Here is a 15,343-nt window from a genome sequence, read left to right as displayed (position 1 = left end):
GGACCTGTCTTACAAGTTGACCTTATAAGGTTGGAAGGAGAGGGGGCTGCGGTGATTTGGGGGCATCAGTGCATATGGCAGGCTACCTCCTTGTGACCCGCTGGAGTCATAAGGCGCCAGAAGGTAAGAGGAGCCTGTTGTAGTCTTATCGACACGGGAGGGAGCGCTGAGGAGGAACCACGGGACGTGGTCCACCAGGAGGTCTTTTTGCTGTCAACTGAGTGAAGTCAGAGGGGAAAGTAGGAAAAAGTGGGAAGGTCTGAATTTAGGTCCCAGCTCACCACTGTGATCCCAGGTCCTGGGGCTCTTCTGCTTTTCATTTCTTCATCGTTAGACAAGAGGCAGTAAAAAATGAGCGTAAGAGATTTCGAAGACTCCTTTGCTGTGCAAGTTCTACTTTGGATCATTATTACAAACGTGGGAAGGTCTTGGAAACTTCGGCCGCCAACTGGCTCCTCTAAGAGGACTAGAATATCAGTCCTAGATGGCCAACAGATTTCTTGGGCTCTTCGGGTGTAGACCATGCTCCACCTCAGGTGATCATGACTGAGTTCGCGGGAGCTGGAGAGGCCCTTGAGGTATATCATGTGGAAGACCAGTCCGAAGGTGTCACTCCAGTTAAAACCAGTGTCAGGGTGCATCTGGTGAGTGGAGCGTTGAAATGTTGTGAGAAGTGTGAAGGAAACAGTTTTACTTAAGTCTGTGGCATTCTTGGCTTGTTTTATAAATCAACGCATCCCATCTTGCAGGTCAACACAATCCCTTCCTTTTTTTTTTTTTTAATGATCTATCCATTTACTGTTTTTATTTTTATTTATATATTTTTATAGAAGTTCAATTTGCCAGCATATAGTATAACACCCAGTGCTCATCCCATTCTTCTCAAGTGCACATAGAATTTTCTCCAGAATAGACCACATACTGGGTCACAAGTCAGGTCTCAACCGATACCAGAAGACTGGGATTGTCCCCTGCGTATCTTCAGACCACAATGCTTTGAAACTAGAACTCCATCACAAGGAGAAATGTGGAAGGAACTCAAAAACACAGTCCCTTCTTGCACATCACATAGTGGGGAATGTTTACTGCGTGCTTGAGGGTCATGTGAAGGGCTCTCTGTGGATGATCATATCTGGTTTTTGAAACAAATCACGGTGGTACTAGAGTCCCTGTTTTGCAGCTGAGAGGAGTGGGGCGTGGAGAAGTTGAGACAATGTGTCCAATGAGCCAGGAGCCTCACCTGAGAGTTAGGCTTGTGAGCCACCTGCCTGTGTGCTGGAGCTTTAAACCCGGCACTAGATGTGGTGAGACTTGCACCAAGCTGCCTTCCAGAAGCATCACTTGATGGTTCTCATGAAGAGAGTCTGCTCTCCTACCTCCTTCTACCTGTTTTCCCTCTCTTTATATCTCTCCCACTCATGTCCCTTCTTGTCCTTAAGAGGAGAGGCATGGCCTCAATGACAGTACAGTTCTCATGATACTTGGCGGCTGACTTTCCTATCACTCCATGACCGCGTACTCAGAATACAACTGTTGTCTCTCTCCAGCTGGATTCCTTGTCTCTCAACCTTGTTTATCCACCAGCCCCAGACATGGTCCTAAGTATCCCATGTGGGGGCTCTAAGGGTGCAGGGGCATGCGGTGGGCTGTGATCACTGTATGCTGGTGTCTGTCCCCATTCTCTTTGTGAAGAGAAGCTACTTTTCACCTTTTCCCTCTGAGCCTTGGGATTTCCGGTGGGAATCAGGTGGGAATCAAAGTTCCTTCTCATTTTACTGGGAAGATAACTCTCATGTCATAGCGAGGGTGAAAAATTGCCTTAAATAACACAGCTGGGTTAGGGGAGTGCTCTCAGGGCCAGGCTGGGATCAAGTATTCAAGGTAACGTGCTTCTGGAGATAGAAGAACAGCATTTTTCTTTCTTTTGGCCCCCAATTTTGCCGGGAGTGCTGAGAACTGTGGAAGGAGGGATTGGACATGAGGGATGGGTGGCTTCCTGTCCACTGGGGAGGCAAGGTGAGGGACTAAGAAGACATAGAGTCTGATCCCTGGCTATCCAGAGGTCACAGCTGGTGAACACAGAAGAGTTAAACTGTGTGGTTGACTCACGTAGGTCCGTTCACTTACTGCCTTGAAAAACCGGTTGCCTTCCAGCTTCTGGATCCAGCTATCAAATCATAGAAGGTCCCAGGAATGCAACGGTGCTGGAGGGCTCGGAGGCTCGCTTCAACTGCACCGTCTCACAGGGCTGGAGGCTCATCATGTGGTCCCTGAATGGCACGGTGGTGCTGAGCATCACTCCCACGGAGCCCATCATCACCAACGACCGCTTCACCTCTGCCAGCTATGAAGAGGGCGGCAACTCCATCTCGGAGATGATAATCCATGACGTTCAGCTCGGCGACGCGGGGATTATTAAGTGCAGCCTCCAGAACAGTGACCGGGATGCCTCTGCTTTCCTTTCTGTCCAAGGTGGGTACACAGGTGCCTCTGAGGGGAGCAAGTGGAGTCCTCCGGGCAAGACCAGAGCAAAGGAAGGACCCTTCAGAGTTCATGTCATGTGTGACGATGGGTCTGCCCTCAACTGGAGCTATTAGAATTATTCAAAACCAACGAATATCTGTTGTTTTGCTATTTGTGATTTCTCACCTCCCTTCCTCACTGATTCTTTTCCTACTTCTTTCTGCTTATCCTATCTCTCTTCCCCTTTCCCTTTTCTCTTTTTAAAATTTCTTTAAAAAAGATTTTATTTATTTATTTATTTATTTATTTATTTATTTATTTATTCATGAGAGACATACAGAGAGAGAGGCAGAGACACAGGCAGAGGGGGAAGCAGGCTCCATGCAGGGAGCCTGACGTGGGACTCGACCCCGGGTCTCCAGGATCAGGACCTGGACTGAAGGCAGCGCTAAACCGCTGAGCCACCTGGGCTGCCCTCTCACTAAAATTCTTCAAGACAGGTCTTACAACTTTCCCATCTGGTCCATGTCAGTACTGGTAGCTTTTGTGGCATATACTCCACATTCTCCCCTGGCCAGTTGCGGTCACTGCTCTTTGATTTAGGGAGAGTTGCCAATCTTTGCCTTTCCTCTGTTTTTTTTTATACACTTGACCCTGTTTCTTTGCCTTACGTCATGTATGCACTTTGACTCATGCTTTACCCTTTACCTCTTTCCAGCTGAACTCCCTCAATCTTTTTTTTTCTTTTCTGCCCTTAGCTGTTCTTAGAGTCAAAGATATGTGTTCACTAAATATACCACCTATTTTAGAGAAAAGAGTAAATGAAATTTGTCATAATGGGTAACTTATATTTCATTCTTAGACGTAATTGTGAAGTGCTCCCAAAATGCTATATAGTGAAAAAAAAAATAAAAGGATGCTTTACAAGCATCAGAATTACAAGAATTCAGAATATCTTTATCAAAGTTTAATCACTTTGCATTCCTTATGTAATTATATGGTATTTATAGATGCATTGGAGCTGATTTCTATGGCAGCATTCCTTACAGCAGACTGCGTCATATTTTTGAAATTTTTCTTTTATCTATTTATTTGCTTGTCTAGGAGAAATTTCCAAGCTTTTGATTTGTGTTAATGTTGCATCAAATCTAGCTTGATAACATTTGGTAGACATGCATGTCTACTTACTTCTACTTTTCTTCTTCTTCTTCTTCTTCTTCTTCTTCTTCTTCTTCTTCTTCTTCTTTTTCTTAGCCAAATTGTTGTCATTTTACTCTTACGTGTCTTTAATTTTATGAGGTTTAATGATATTTTCTAAATAGTGATTTTATGAGACTTCCTGGATTATTGGCTTAGTTTGCATGACTAGATTCTTATTTTAATAATTTGTGGTATATGGGAAAGAACACAGGAAAAATAGAGTCAAAGACATCAGTTCTGGTTTTTCTTTCATCGGTTACCAACCTGGTGACCCCCAAATTGTCTCAACGTTTTCATCTCTAAAATGGGGATAAGGGTCCCCTGCCCACCTCACAGGTTTTCTGTGAGGATCAGATGAAACAATAACTGAGGATGGTTTGAAGACTCCAAAGTCCTGTCTGTTTCAATTCATCACACATGCAATTGGGAGCCAGAGCGGTCTAGTGGTTCATGATGCAGGCTTGGGAGCCTGAATGCTAGGTTCAGATTCCAGCTTTATCACTTACTGTGTATGTGACCTTGGCCATGTTATTGAATGACCTCATGCCCTAGTTTCCTCTCAGAGGGTTACTGTGGGATCACATGAGTAGGTTGATGTAAAGCCTTTAAAACAGCACCTGGGTCCTAGCAGTCTCCATACAGCCAATTGCTATTATTTATTGCATTCCTAATAGGAGCACACCTTTGTGTCAGGCATCTGAAAGGGGGACTCAATGATGAATAGAATAAGACAGAGTCCTGTCCTCAAGAGCCTTACATGAAGAGTAGATAATGCATGAATGATGTTCATGCCTTTGAGAGACGGGCAAATACCCTGAGATGGAGACAAGCTCAGGTTTGACTTGGGAAGGGAGAAGGGACAATGAAAAAAGCCTTCATGGACAACTCCATGGTGAGATGCCCTTATGTGCTCTCAAGGTCTGGGAATGATAGGCAAAATGGAGAAGCAAGAAAGGAAGAGGGACCCCTGGATCAAAGAAACAGATTCAAAGGCATGACTTACTGATATGTCTATAACATTTCAAATTCATAAACCCATGAGGTTTTATAGCAGCTTTTCTCAAAGCTATACATTTATAAAATTGTCTGAATATGCCTCAACATGCTTTTTAATATGTTGATAATTACTATAACTTTTGGTTTTAATATGGATGGAAGAATAAGCATCTAGAGGTGTTAAATTCTTTCCCAAGGTCATGCAGAACAAACCCATAGGGCAGGGACTAAATTTGGTCATATTACCAGGTTGCTATGGTCTGAATGGCACTTTGTTCCTAGAGGAACAAATGTTCTCTAAGCAGCAGGATCTCTTTCAAGGGAAAAGAATTTTGAAAAAAAGAGGAAACATTCATTTTATTTTTAAAGTGAATTATCCAAAGATTTATTTTTTCCTCCTGGTGTATCAGCAAGAAAAATAAAGACAGCTTACATAAGTCCCATAGTGAGTCATCCAAAATCTATGTGAATGTTCTAGTCATCACCCTTGTATAGAGTGTTTGTCATGCTACTCAACAAGATTTGTGAAAGCCAATGTGAAAAGTTGAAGCATAAATATATATAGAAAAAGGAAATGCTTCAGACTGCCTCACTAGTCCATCCATCATCCAATCTACCAATGAATCACATACCAAACTCTAGACCTCTTGTGTTTGTGGGCCACTAGACTTGAGTTCAAGATCATCCATTATTAATTGAGGCAATTCCATTACTTCCAGTTTCTATCATCTGAAAGCCCTGCACCAAAATGAAACAACGGATGGAGAAAAAGGAATAAGGACAAAACCCTTTAGCTTTGAGGGACAAATCCATTCCCCTCTCATTGTTGAGTTTACAATAATCCTTGCTTTAGCAAAGGTACTTTATTTATTCCAAGAGACTATTGAGGAAAGGAATAATTGAGAATGTAATATTTCAGAGAAAGAAGAGCTTTCAGAGCTGATCCAGTTCCATCTAGTTTGGGAACTTTTGGGCATCCCCTAGATCCTTTCAGAGTCTGTGAGGTCACAACTCTTCCCATAATAATACTAAGATGTGAGTTGCCTTTCCTACTCTCATTTCAGTAGTGCACAGAGAGTCTTCTACTGTATATTAGGAAGGTCTGTGTAGCTTAGTGGACCTGCATTTCTTAAATGACCAATGTGTGATGATACAAAGTCTTGCAAGAGTGAAAGATCAATCAAAGATAGAGTGATGGATTTTAATGTAAAAGAGAATGAAAATTCCTTTATATACTTTCAGTTTCCACAGTGCAACTAACCTGTAAGAAACCACTACTTGCCCAGTTTGGGATATCAAAGAGTTTCCTTGATTATCTGAAAAGCCTTCTCATTCTTCCACCTGCATATCCATGCGGGGTCAGATTTTTTTGTATATTCCAAATAAAGCAATATATTGTAACGACTGAATGCAGAAGCTGATATGAGAATCCAGCCGGATATTAAAGAGATTTGTATAATTATAAAGCAATGATGTTTTTCTTGATAATTTATTTTGGTTTAAAAATACAGGTATTTTCTCATAAACATATGTTAAGTTGTAGTGGGTTATCATTGTTATTATAAAATAAATATTTAAAAATAAACAAATACTTAATTTTAATTTCAAGTTTGGTAAATATTGGTAGATAGAATCCACATAAACAAAAGGTCTTTGGAGTCCTCATGATTTTTAAGATTGTAAAAGGTCTTGAAATCTAAACATTTGAAAACCCCAATTTAGTAAAATTGTTTCATTTGACCAATGAAAAAGAGAGCCTGAAAATGTCAATGACTTGCTCCAGGTGATGGCAATTTTTGTAGGAAATCCAAGATTGAGAACAGAGTTTTTGATTCTTAGTCCAGTGTTCTTCCCATTATATTATGCAGCAGGGAGGATATTTTAACTTGGATGTTCCAACGTTTATATGTTTCACTAAGGCTATGTCTTTATTGGAGCCAGTCCTCAGGTTATTTTATTAATATTAGCAGACACAAGCACTATTTTCATATGGGTTTTTTTTTTTTTTACAATGTTCATACTGGCATATGCAGGTGGGTCCTTAATAAAAACTTTAAAATAATTTATCTGAGTATTCTATTCTGATACATGATTTAGGGCAAATATTTTTATCATTAGATTTTATTTTGATTTAATTTATAATTGGAAAAGTATTTTAAGGAAATATCATAGGAAGTTATGTTTAAAAATATGTGACCCACAAAATAAATAAAATGAATTGGACTGACCAAACACCAGGAAAGACTTGCTTTCCATAAGACCTTGAGATGTCTTCTTACAATGGAAAGAATGTAAAGGTTTTTCCCTTTTTGCTTTAGCTCCCAGAACAGCCCAGGACAACTTTGCAACTCCACTTCAGTGGTTGTGTAGCCTATTATGGCAGGCGCATTTACCTTCTCCTTCCCATATAATTTATACCTTCCTGGACCCTGATTTTTATTTATTCATTTTTTTCTGGAATTATAATTTTCTGGTGAGCAACCTCACCTTCTTTCAGGAAGCTGGCAGATAAAATAAATAAAGACACAGATAAAACCTGAGTTAAGACTCGATATAGACATAGCCAGTTAGCACTCATGAAATGTGATTTGAAGGAAAAATTAAAGAAAATTAGGAACCAAGAGACGCATGGTCAGTCCTTCAGAACATTTCTCTTTTCTTCTTTAATTATGGGGGAGTTGCTCATTCCCAGAGGCAACCTTGTAGTCACTGAAGATGAACCCTGTAATGTGACTTGCCGTGCATTGGGCTGGATCCCACTCCCAGATATTTTCTGGGAGATCGGGGTTCTGGTGAGCCAGTCAAGCCATTATTCTGGTCCGGAGCCCAACAACCTGCAAAATGCAGTGAGTGTCCTGACTCTTACGCCTCAGGGCAATGGGACTTTGACTTGTGTGGCTAACATGAAGGGGTTGCTTGCCCACAAGTCTGTAACTGTCAATCTTACTGTGGTTCAGCCTTCTATGGGTAAGTGAAGACATTTTGCTTTATATATAAAAAAAATTATTGTTGCATGCTTATATTTTATATGTGGTGCTCTTAATCAAGAATGCCTAGGAAAATTGTATGGTGACCGTGACTTTGGATGGGGATGGTAATGGAGACAAATCAGCATCTATTTAATGACCCTGTGATTCCACTTTCTTTTAAATTTCATCTTCAAGTATCTTTCTTATCTACTTACTTATGGAAACCATTAAGAACCTTGACAATTATTTATCTCAAAACACCATCAAGATCAGTGATAAATACCTGAAGTCAATGTTTCTCTGTAGCTTTTATCTGTTGTTCCAGTTTGATCCCATACCCTGGGCCAGTATGAGACAAGTTCTTCTAATATTTGAGGAGGGTGTACAGGTGCTCTTGGATTTCTTCCAACCTTAGTAGAATTATAGTTTCATTTTTTTAATCTGGCAAATCCACAATGTATTTGAAAGTACCTAACTAAGTGACATAAATAATATGAAGTCGGAGAGGGAGATAAACCATAAGAGACTCTTAACTCTGAGAAACAGTCTGAAAGTTGCTGGAAGGTGGGGGAGGGGTAACTGGGTGATGGGCATTAAGGAGGGCACTTGATATGATGAGCACTGGGTGTTATATGCAACTGATGAATCACTGAACTCTACCTCTGAAACTAATAATACACTGTATGTCAATTAATTGATTTTAAATAAAAAAAATGAAGTTTTGATCCCCAAGAGAACTTACTGTAGGGTCCTTGGCATATTCAAACTTCAAACTACACAACCTGCAGGGCTGCAGAGCCTACTTAAGCTCTGAGTCAGCTCAGGCCAATGAGAAAACATGGGGCCCAGAGCTAGAGATTGACTAACTCCTTAATTTTACAAACTAGGACGGAAAAGGAGGCCCAGAGAGGTGCTGTGCTCTATTCCAGGACATGCATCAGGTTGGGGTGGAACTGGGCCCAGAAGTCAAGAAATGGTTCTCTCTTGACACAAAAATTTTCCCTTTATTCAAACAGCTTTATTTAAAGTTCAGAACAGGGGCATCTGGGTGGCCCAGTTGGTTAAGCACCTGCCTTCGGCTCAGGTCATGATCCCAGGGCCCTGGTATTAAGCTCGAGGTTGGGCTCCCTGCTCAGTGAGGTGTCTGCTTCTCCCTCTTCCTCTGCCTCTCGCTCTGCTTGTGCTCTGTCTATGTCAAATAAATAAAAAGTCTTAAAAGTAATAAATTTCAGAACAAAACTGCAGCCAGAGCAAGGCTGATGAGGAGGAAGGAAGAGGTGGCAAAGGAGGAAGAGGAGAAAGCTGAAGGAGGAGAAGGGGGGGGAGGGAGATGGAGTAGAGGAAGAAACAGTGCTTCACAGAATTTGCCAAGTAAAGGGTCTATTTTAAGTGCTTCTCTGATATTAACCAAATTAACGTACACAACAGGTCCCTGGGTGGATCCTCATCCAACTGGATGTCTGAGATCAAGATGTTGGTAGAGTTGGTTCTTTCAGAGGACTATAGGGGAACAATCTTTAGGCCTCTCTCTTAGCTTCTGGTATTTGCTGGCAGTCTGGTGTTTCTTGGCTTGTAGAAGCATCAGCCTGAGCTCTGTTTTCATCTTCATATGGTGCTCTCTCTGCGTGCTTGCCTGTATCCAAATTTCCCTATTTATTTATTTTAAAGATTTTATTTATTTGACAGAGAGAGTGAGAGAGCATGAGCAGGGGGAAGGATAGAAGGAGAGGGAGCAGGGAGCCCCATGTGGAACTCAATCCCAGAACCCTCAGATCGTGACTTGAGCCGAAGGCAGATGCTTAACTGACTGAGCCACCCAGGCATCCCCAAATTTCCCTTTTTTTAAAACTAAGGACTCAGGTCGTATTGGATTAGAGGGTCCATCCCATCCAGTATAAACTCATTTTAATAAAATTATGTCTGTAATACTTTATTTCCAAATAAAGTCACATTCTGGGAGTACTGAAGGTTAGTACTTTAATGTATGAATTTTAGGGGGGGACAAAAGTCAACCCATGATAATGTCTCCACGAGCCTGTAAAAAGCCATTCAGAGTCTACCTTGTGGTCGGTACGATGATTCTGTGCTTTGCACTGTAGTGATTGGTCCTCAGTGCAGTCAGCACAAGCTTGCTCCCCTGTTGTTAGGATTTTGCCTCCTGTCTCTGACTCAGATGCCCCCAGAGACCAGGGGGACAACAGAAATGAAAGCATGAGTGAATACATGTGTCAGGTAGGTGGGGGAGTGGAGGGGCCCATTGGGAACCAGACATAATGCTCCATCCACAGGGAGCAGCCATACCAGCACCAGGTGGTTGTTGCCAACAGGAAAGGGGATTCAGGACTGCCAGATCTTTGATGTGGATCTGGTGAATATCAATACTTTTGAGGGCGAAGGACACAGAAATCTGTATTTCTTTGGTTTTAAGTCAAGATCAATTTATTTTAGCTAATTAAATTTGGAGGAATTCAGCTTATTCTCTATTAAGACTATATAAGAAGAAAAAGCTAGCATTCAAACCCAGCTCACTTTTCTTTCCTCCAGTTTATTATTATTATTATTATCATTATTATTTAAAGATTTTATTTGAGAGAGAGAGAGAGAAAGAGAGAGAGAGAGAGAGAGAGAAAACAATCAGGGAGGAGCGGTGGAGGAGGAAGGAGAAGCAGACTCCCCACTGAGCAGGGAGCCCGATGTGGAGTTTGATCCCAGGACCCCAGGATCATGACCTGACCTGAAGTCAGACACTTAACCAGCTGAGCCACAAAGGCACCCCTCCAGTCTATTATTTTTTAAGAACAAAAACCTTTAGAAAAGTTGCAAGACAAGTGCAATGAATATCCATGTACCTTTGCCTAGATACAACAAATATTAATATTTTGTCATGTTTGCCTCTTTCTCTCTCATTTTTTTTTCTGAACCATTTGAGAGTTTATGACATTTTATCCCTAAATACCTCCGATATGTATCATAAGAATGAAGGCGGCATTCTATTTAACCACACCCAACGTAGTTGGCAATCAGGAAACGTACTGCTGACACAAGACTGTTGTATAATATACACTGCATGTTCACGTTTCACCAAGTATCCTTTATAGCGATTTTCTTCTCCAAACCAGTAGTCAGTCAAAGGCCATGCCTTGCCTTTGGCTGTCAGGCGTTGCAGTCTCTTTCCCTTACTCTTGAATGGTTCCCTTACCTTTCCTGTCTTTGCTGATCATAAACATTTTTGAAGGGTCCAGGCCATTTTTGCAAGATGCTCTTCAGTTTGGATTTGTCTGAGGTTTTCCAACATCCTTTGATTTGAGGCTGTCTATTCTAGGCAAGTCAAGGGTAGTGTCACATGGGCTCATGATGTCAATTTTCTCTATCAGTGGTAATAAGTTTGATCATCTGGTTAATGATTTCTCCATTGTAAAGGTCCCTTTCTCCATTATAATTAATATGCAATCAATGAATACTGTATGAATATCTTATTTCCCAGCGGGCTTTCACCTAATAGCTTTTGCGTTCATCAATAAGCCATTGCCTGAATCTGTTGTTTCTATGGCGGTTGTAAAAGAATGATTTTTCTGGCTCCATCATAATTTTATCTTTGTTAGTTGGTAGTCTTCTGTAAAGAAGAGCCTTCTTTCACTTTTTCTTTTTCTTTTTCTTTTTTAAAACAGTTCTAATATGAACTCATTTTTATTCAATACTATAATCTGCTCCAGTCATTATTCATTTTGATGCTCCAGATTGCTCCAGGTTTGGCTAGTGGGAATCCCTTCCAGCTGGCTCTGGTGTCCTTTTGACATGGCCCTATTAATTTTTGAGCACTTGGCCCAATAAAATGTTCTGAACTCCCTTTGCATTTTCCTTATTCTATCCTGGAATCAGCCATTTCTCCAAGGAGCCAATCCAGCTGGCTTTGAAGCTATTTAAGTATGATAAAGGGGGATCCCTGGGTGGCTCAGCAGTTTAGCACCTGCCTTCGGCCCAGGGCATGATCCTGGAGTCTTGGGATCAATTCCCACATCGGGCTCCCTGCATGGAGCCTGCTTCTCCCTCTGCCTGTGTCTCTGCGTGTCTCTCATGAATGAATAAATAAAATCTTAAAATAAATAAATAAATATGATAAAGTATGGCCCAAGCTTTGAAATGGAAGATTTTTTTAAGAAGTCCTATTAGCACCAAATAGAATGAAATCGACTATTTAAAGCACACGTCTTAACAAGGTAACAGTGCAACAAAGAGCTCTGGTCTGATTGATGATGCCCCATAGAAATGGATTTTATAGATTCACTTGCCAGCAAAGTTTTTCTTTTGTAGGGGAAGGGCAAGGGGCACATAATTTCCCTTGATCGGGTTTAATTCCGTGGAGTGCTTCCCTCGTCAGCTAGGACTAGGGAAGTTAGAGGCCTTAATTATGGCAGCTGGAGTCCCTGCAGCCTCAAAGGGAAGCACAGTGGGTGCCTTGCAATGAGTCTTACTTTATTGGACTCATTTGGAAAAGGGTAATTTGTTCCTAAATTATTCATCAAGATTCAGAGCAGCTGGTGGCTGGCTGCATGTTGTGTATTTTATGCAAGTTTTAGTAGCTGAAGGCCTCATTACAGCCCCGGCTGCTGGTGTCTGGGAGGCTTCTAGGAGCACAGCCAGGGGTGTGGAACAACCAGACTGCACCCTCCTGTGCGCTGTGCAGGCTTCTCCAGGAATCGATAAGCATCATCATGTCCCGCCAACCCATTTCCTCCTAAAAGTGCAAGGAGTCTCTCTGTTCATTGTGCTCATTTCTGGAGCAGTCCCTGTGAGTCATTGCAGGAATGACAATGGCAGTTTAGGAAGGCTAATTAGTTCAAGCCAAACAATCATTGGTTCTTGAAAGAAAAGCAGGCTGAAAAGGGAACTGCTCATATATTTTTTTTTATTTTTTAAAAAGATGAATGTTCTCGATTCCAGAAGCAACGCAGCCTTCAAGCATTGCAGACAGGTGTTCAACTGGCAGGTGGAAGCACCTCTCATGCACGCCTTGAGATAAGCACTGTCCACCCCCTGGGCATCCAGCTGCGTTGCTTTCTCTGTTTTCTCGTTCAAGTGTACAGACTGCGAAGCATTAGAGCAAAGCGACATTTTTAGGACAGAGGAGCACCTGCTAGAGTGTAGTGACTCCAGGTTATAACCTTAGTTTTGTGAGGAGTGGCAACTTTGAGCACAGACCGAGGTGGGGCAGTGACAGTCCTGGGTCACAGTGCTGGCTCTGGCTGTGAGTCTCTGGGCAAGTCACCGACCTCTTGGGCTCGGTTTTCTTGCTTATAAAACGAGAGAGAGAAGAATAGGACAGGATCTCTCTCTCCCGGGTGCCCGTTAGTCTCCAGGAGCTTTGACGCACAGGATGATGCTCAGGCCTCACGTCAGAGGTTCTGATTGAATTGGCCTGGGAAGCTCCCAGATTCCTGGGCAGTCAGACCGGGGCCTACAGAAGAGGGAAATCCCGAAGAAGACCTTGCCGCCTGACCCAGCCTCATCAGGGGCCACTATCCACACAGATTGCTTCTTCCTTGCTGTGTGGCTTTGGGCAAGTTACTTAGCCTCTCTGTGTCTCAGTTTTCTCATCTGTAAAACTAAGATAATGATAATACCTACCTCACAGGCTTGTGGTTGGTGTGAGCAGGAAGCGGGTTACCATGTCTGAAGCACTCAGGACAGTCCCTGCTGCAAAGCCCGCAGGGCGGGAGAGGGGGTAGTGGCTGTCACTTGTTTCACTGATTCAGAGGTCTCCTGTGTCCCATCCAGTCAGCACACTTGCACACTTTGCACATGACGCTGGTGACATTTTGTTTCGAGAAATTCTATGTGGCCTTTTAAAACTCTGAGCATTTCTGTGAGAGCATCTGGGAAGTACTAGCTTCCTTTTCTGCACAGATGGGAGTAGGACAATCTGGAAGTTGTGATGAAAAGTTGTGCAGTAAACTCGGTAATGTGGTCCTGTGTGAGGGAGCGCAGGGAGGAAGGCCAGTGGGGTTGAGCTCGGAAATCCTCTTCCTGGGTTGCCTCATGCATAGACGAATCCCTTCCAGCAACCCTGCTGTTTGCCTTGAACCATTATGGCCACAGCCTTCGCTAGGGCCCAAGTCAGGGACCAATGCCCAGCAGGACTCCCCATTTCCAGTAAGACCTGGGCTATATCTTCCCAGAAGATATACACACAACATGAATTTGAAAGACGAGAGTCCCAGCCCCAGGTTTTTTTTTTTTCCTGTTCTGAGTGCCCTCGTCCAGTTCACTGAGCCTCTTTGTCCCGTGTCTTATCCACACAATGAAGTGGTTGGATTGTGGACAAGGTCATTTCAAGATTCTGGGCTTTCTGTCCACTGTCATGCTTTTTATCAATATATGACCATTATTTATTTTTCTTTCAGTCCACTATAAATGTGCTTATTTAAAGATTAGGGATGCCTGCATGGTGTGGTGGCTGAGTTGTCTGCCTTTGGCTCAGGTTGTGATCCCGGGGTCTTGGGATTGAGTCCCACATCGGGCTCCCTGCAGGGAGCCTGCTTCTCCCTCTGCCTGTGTCTCTGCTGCTCTCTCTGTGTCTGTCATGAATAAATAAATAAAAACCAAAAAAAAAAAAAAAAGAAAAATAAACATTAGCATCACATTGAAGTGTTTATGATAAATACGCATGTGTGTTTTCATATATATGTCATATGTGATAAATTAAAAATTATTATTAAAATAAGGAAGGTTTTTTTTTAAAAAAAGATTTTATTTACTTATTCATGAGAGACGTAGAAAGAGGCAGAGACATAGGCGGAGGGAGAAGCAGGTGCCCTGCAGGGAGCCCGATATGGGACTCGATCCCAGGACCCTGGAATCACAACCAGAGCCAAAGGCAGATGCTCAAACACTGAGCCATGCAGGTGCCCCAAGGAAGGTTCTTCTGTGCAGCTCCAGTAGCAAATTACACCTCCTCATGGTGCAGAGGAGGAGGAGCTCTACTATTTTGGGGAGCTCTACTGAAGTAGAGAGAGAACGTTAAGTCTTCCCCCGGTGTGGAACTCTGGGGGAGATTTGACCCCCCCAATGGACTGTGATCACAGCATATAGGAAGCAAAAGAAAGAGCCTTGTGGCTTCTGACAGCAGTTGCTGTTTTGATGAGAGTTTGGGGCTTTTAGGTGAGTGCAGGCATCAATTTGCTAAACTTGGTGGTTAAATTAAGAGACAAGAGAGTGAGTGAGGTCACAATGTCACCTGCTCTCTTCCTTGGTTTGGTCACTGAATCCGGTGAGGTAGCTGGTCCCTTCCTTTAAAGAGCTCCTCCCTGAGGATAAGCAGTTGTTTCTGTGCTTCATCAGAGGAAAGGTTGTCACGTCAAGGTTTGATTGACAGAAGCTTGGCACACTGAACATTTTCTTCAGCAGGGGAAGAAAATGCCCTGATAGAGAATGTTTAAGTCAACAATGTGTGTCGACTTTTTCCAGTACAAACTCCAAGCCCATCTCTCGAATCCTGAGTCAGACCTTAATGTTTAACCCCAGCTGTCTCCCCTATTAAGAAAGCTGCTAATATTTGCAAACTTCAAATTGTAAAAATTTCATCGGACTGACTTAGGATGACGTCAGCAATCTTGAACGCGTGTGTTGTACCCTACGGTGTTCTCAGCACTTTCACATACATCCTGAGTCTCTGAACAGCCTAGGGGAGGGAACGGGGCAGGAACCCTTGCAGATGA

The 15,343-nt window shown here is 42.6% G+C and overlaps 1 protein-coding gene across 5 annotated transcripts in view; it reads left to right on the top strand.

Annotated features, from left to right (window-relative positions):
• The window catches only part of IGSF5 (immunoglobulin superfamily member 5), a 44,639-nt gene that overhangs the window by 8,688 nt on the left and 20,608 nt on the right, over positions 1-15,343 (top strand). For 4 of the 5 annotated variants that reach the window (XM_041735090.1, XM_041735089.1, XM_041735088.1 and 1 more), the window contains exons 3-4: positions 2,155-2,472; positions 7,327-7,626. In XM_041735090.1, coding sequence (XP_041591024.1) covers positions 2,155-2,472; positions 7,327-7,626 — 618 coding nt within the window. The remainder of the gene's footprint in view (positions 1-2,154; positions 2,473-7,326; positions 7,627-15,343) is intronic. The other variant, XM_041735092.1, reaches the window with a different exon arrangement.

Source organism: Vulpes lagopus, chromosome 20, assembly GCF_018345385.1.
Source record: "Vulpes lagopus strain Blue_001 chromosome 20, ASM1834538v1, whole genome shotgun sequence".
Lineage (NCBI taxonomy): Eukaryota > Metazoa > Chordata > Mammalia > Carnivora > Canidae > Vulpes > Vulpes lagopus.
This window is presented reverse-complemented; position numbering and strand designations above follow the sequence as displayed.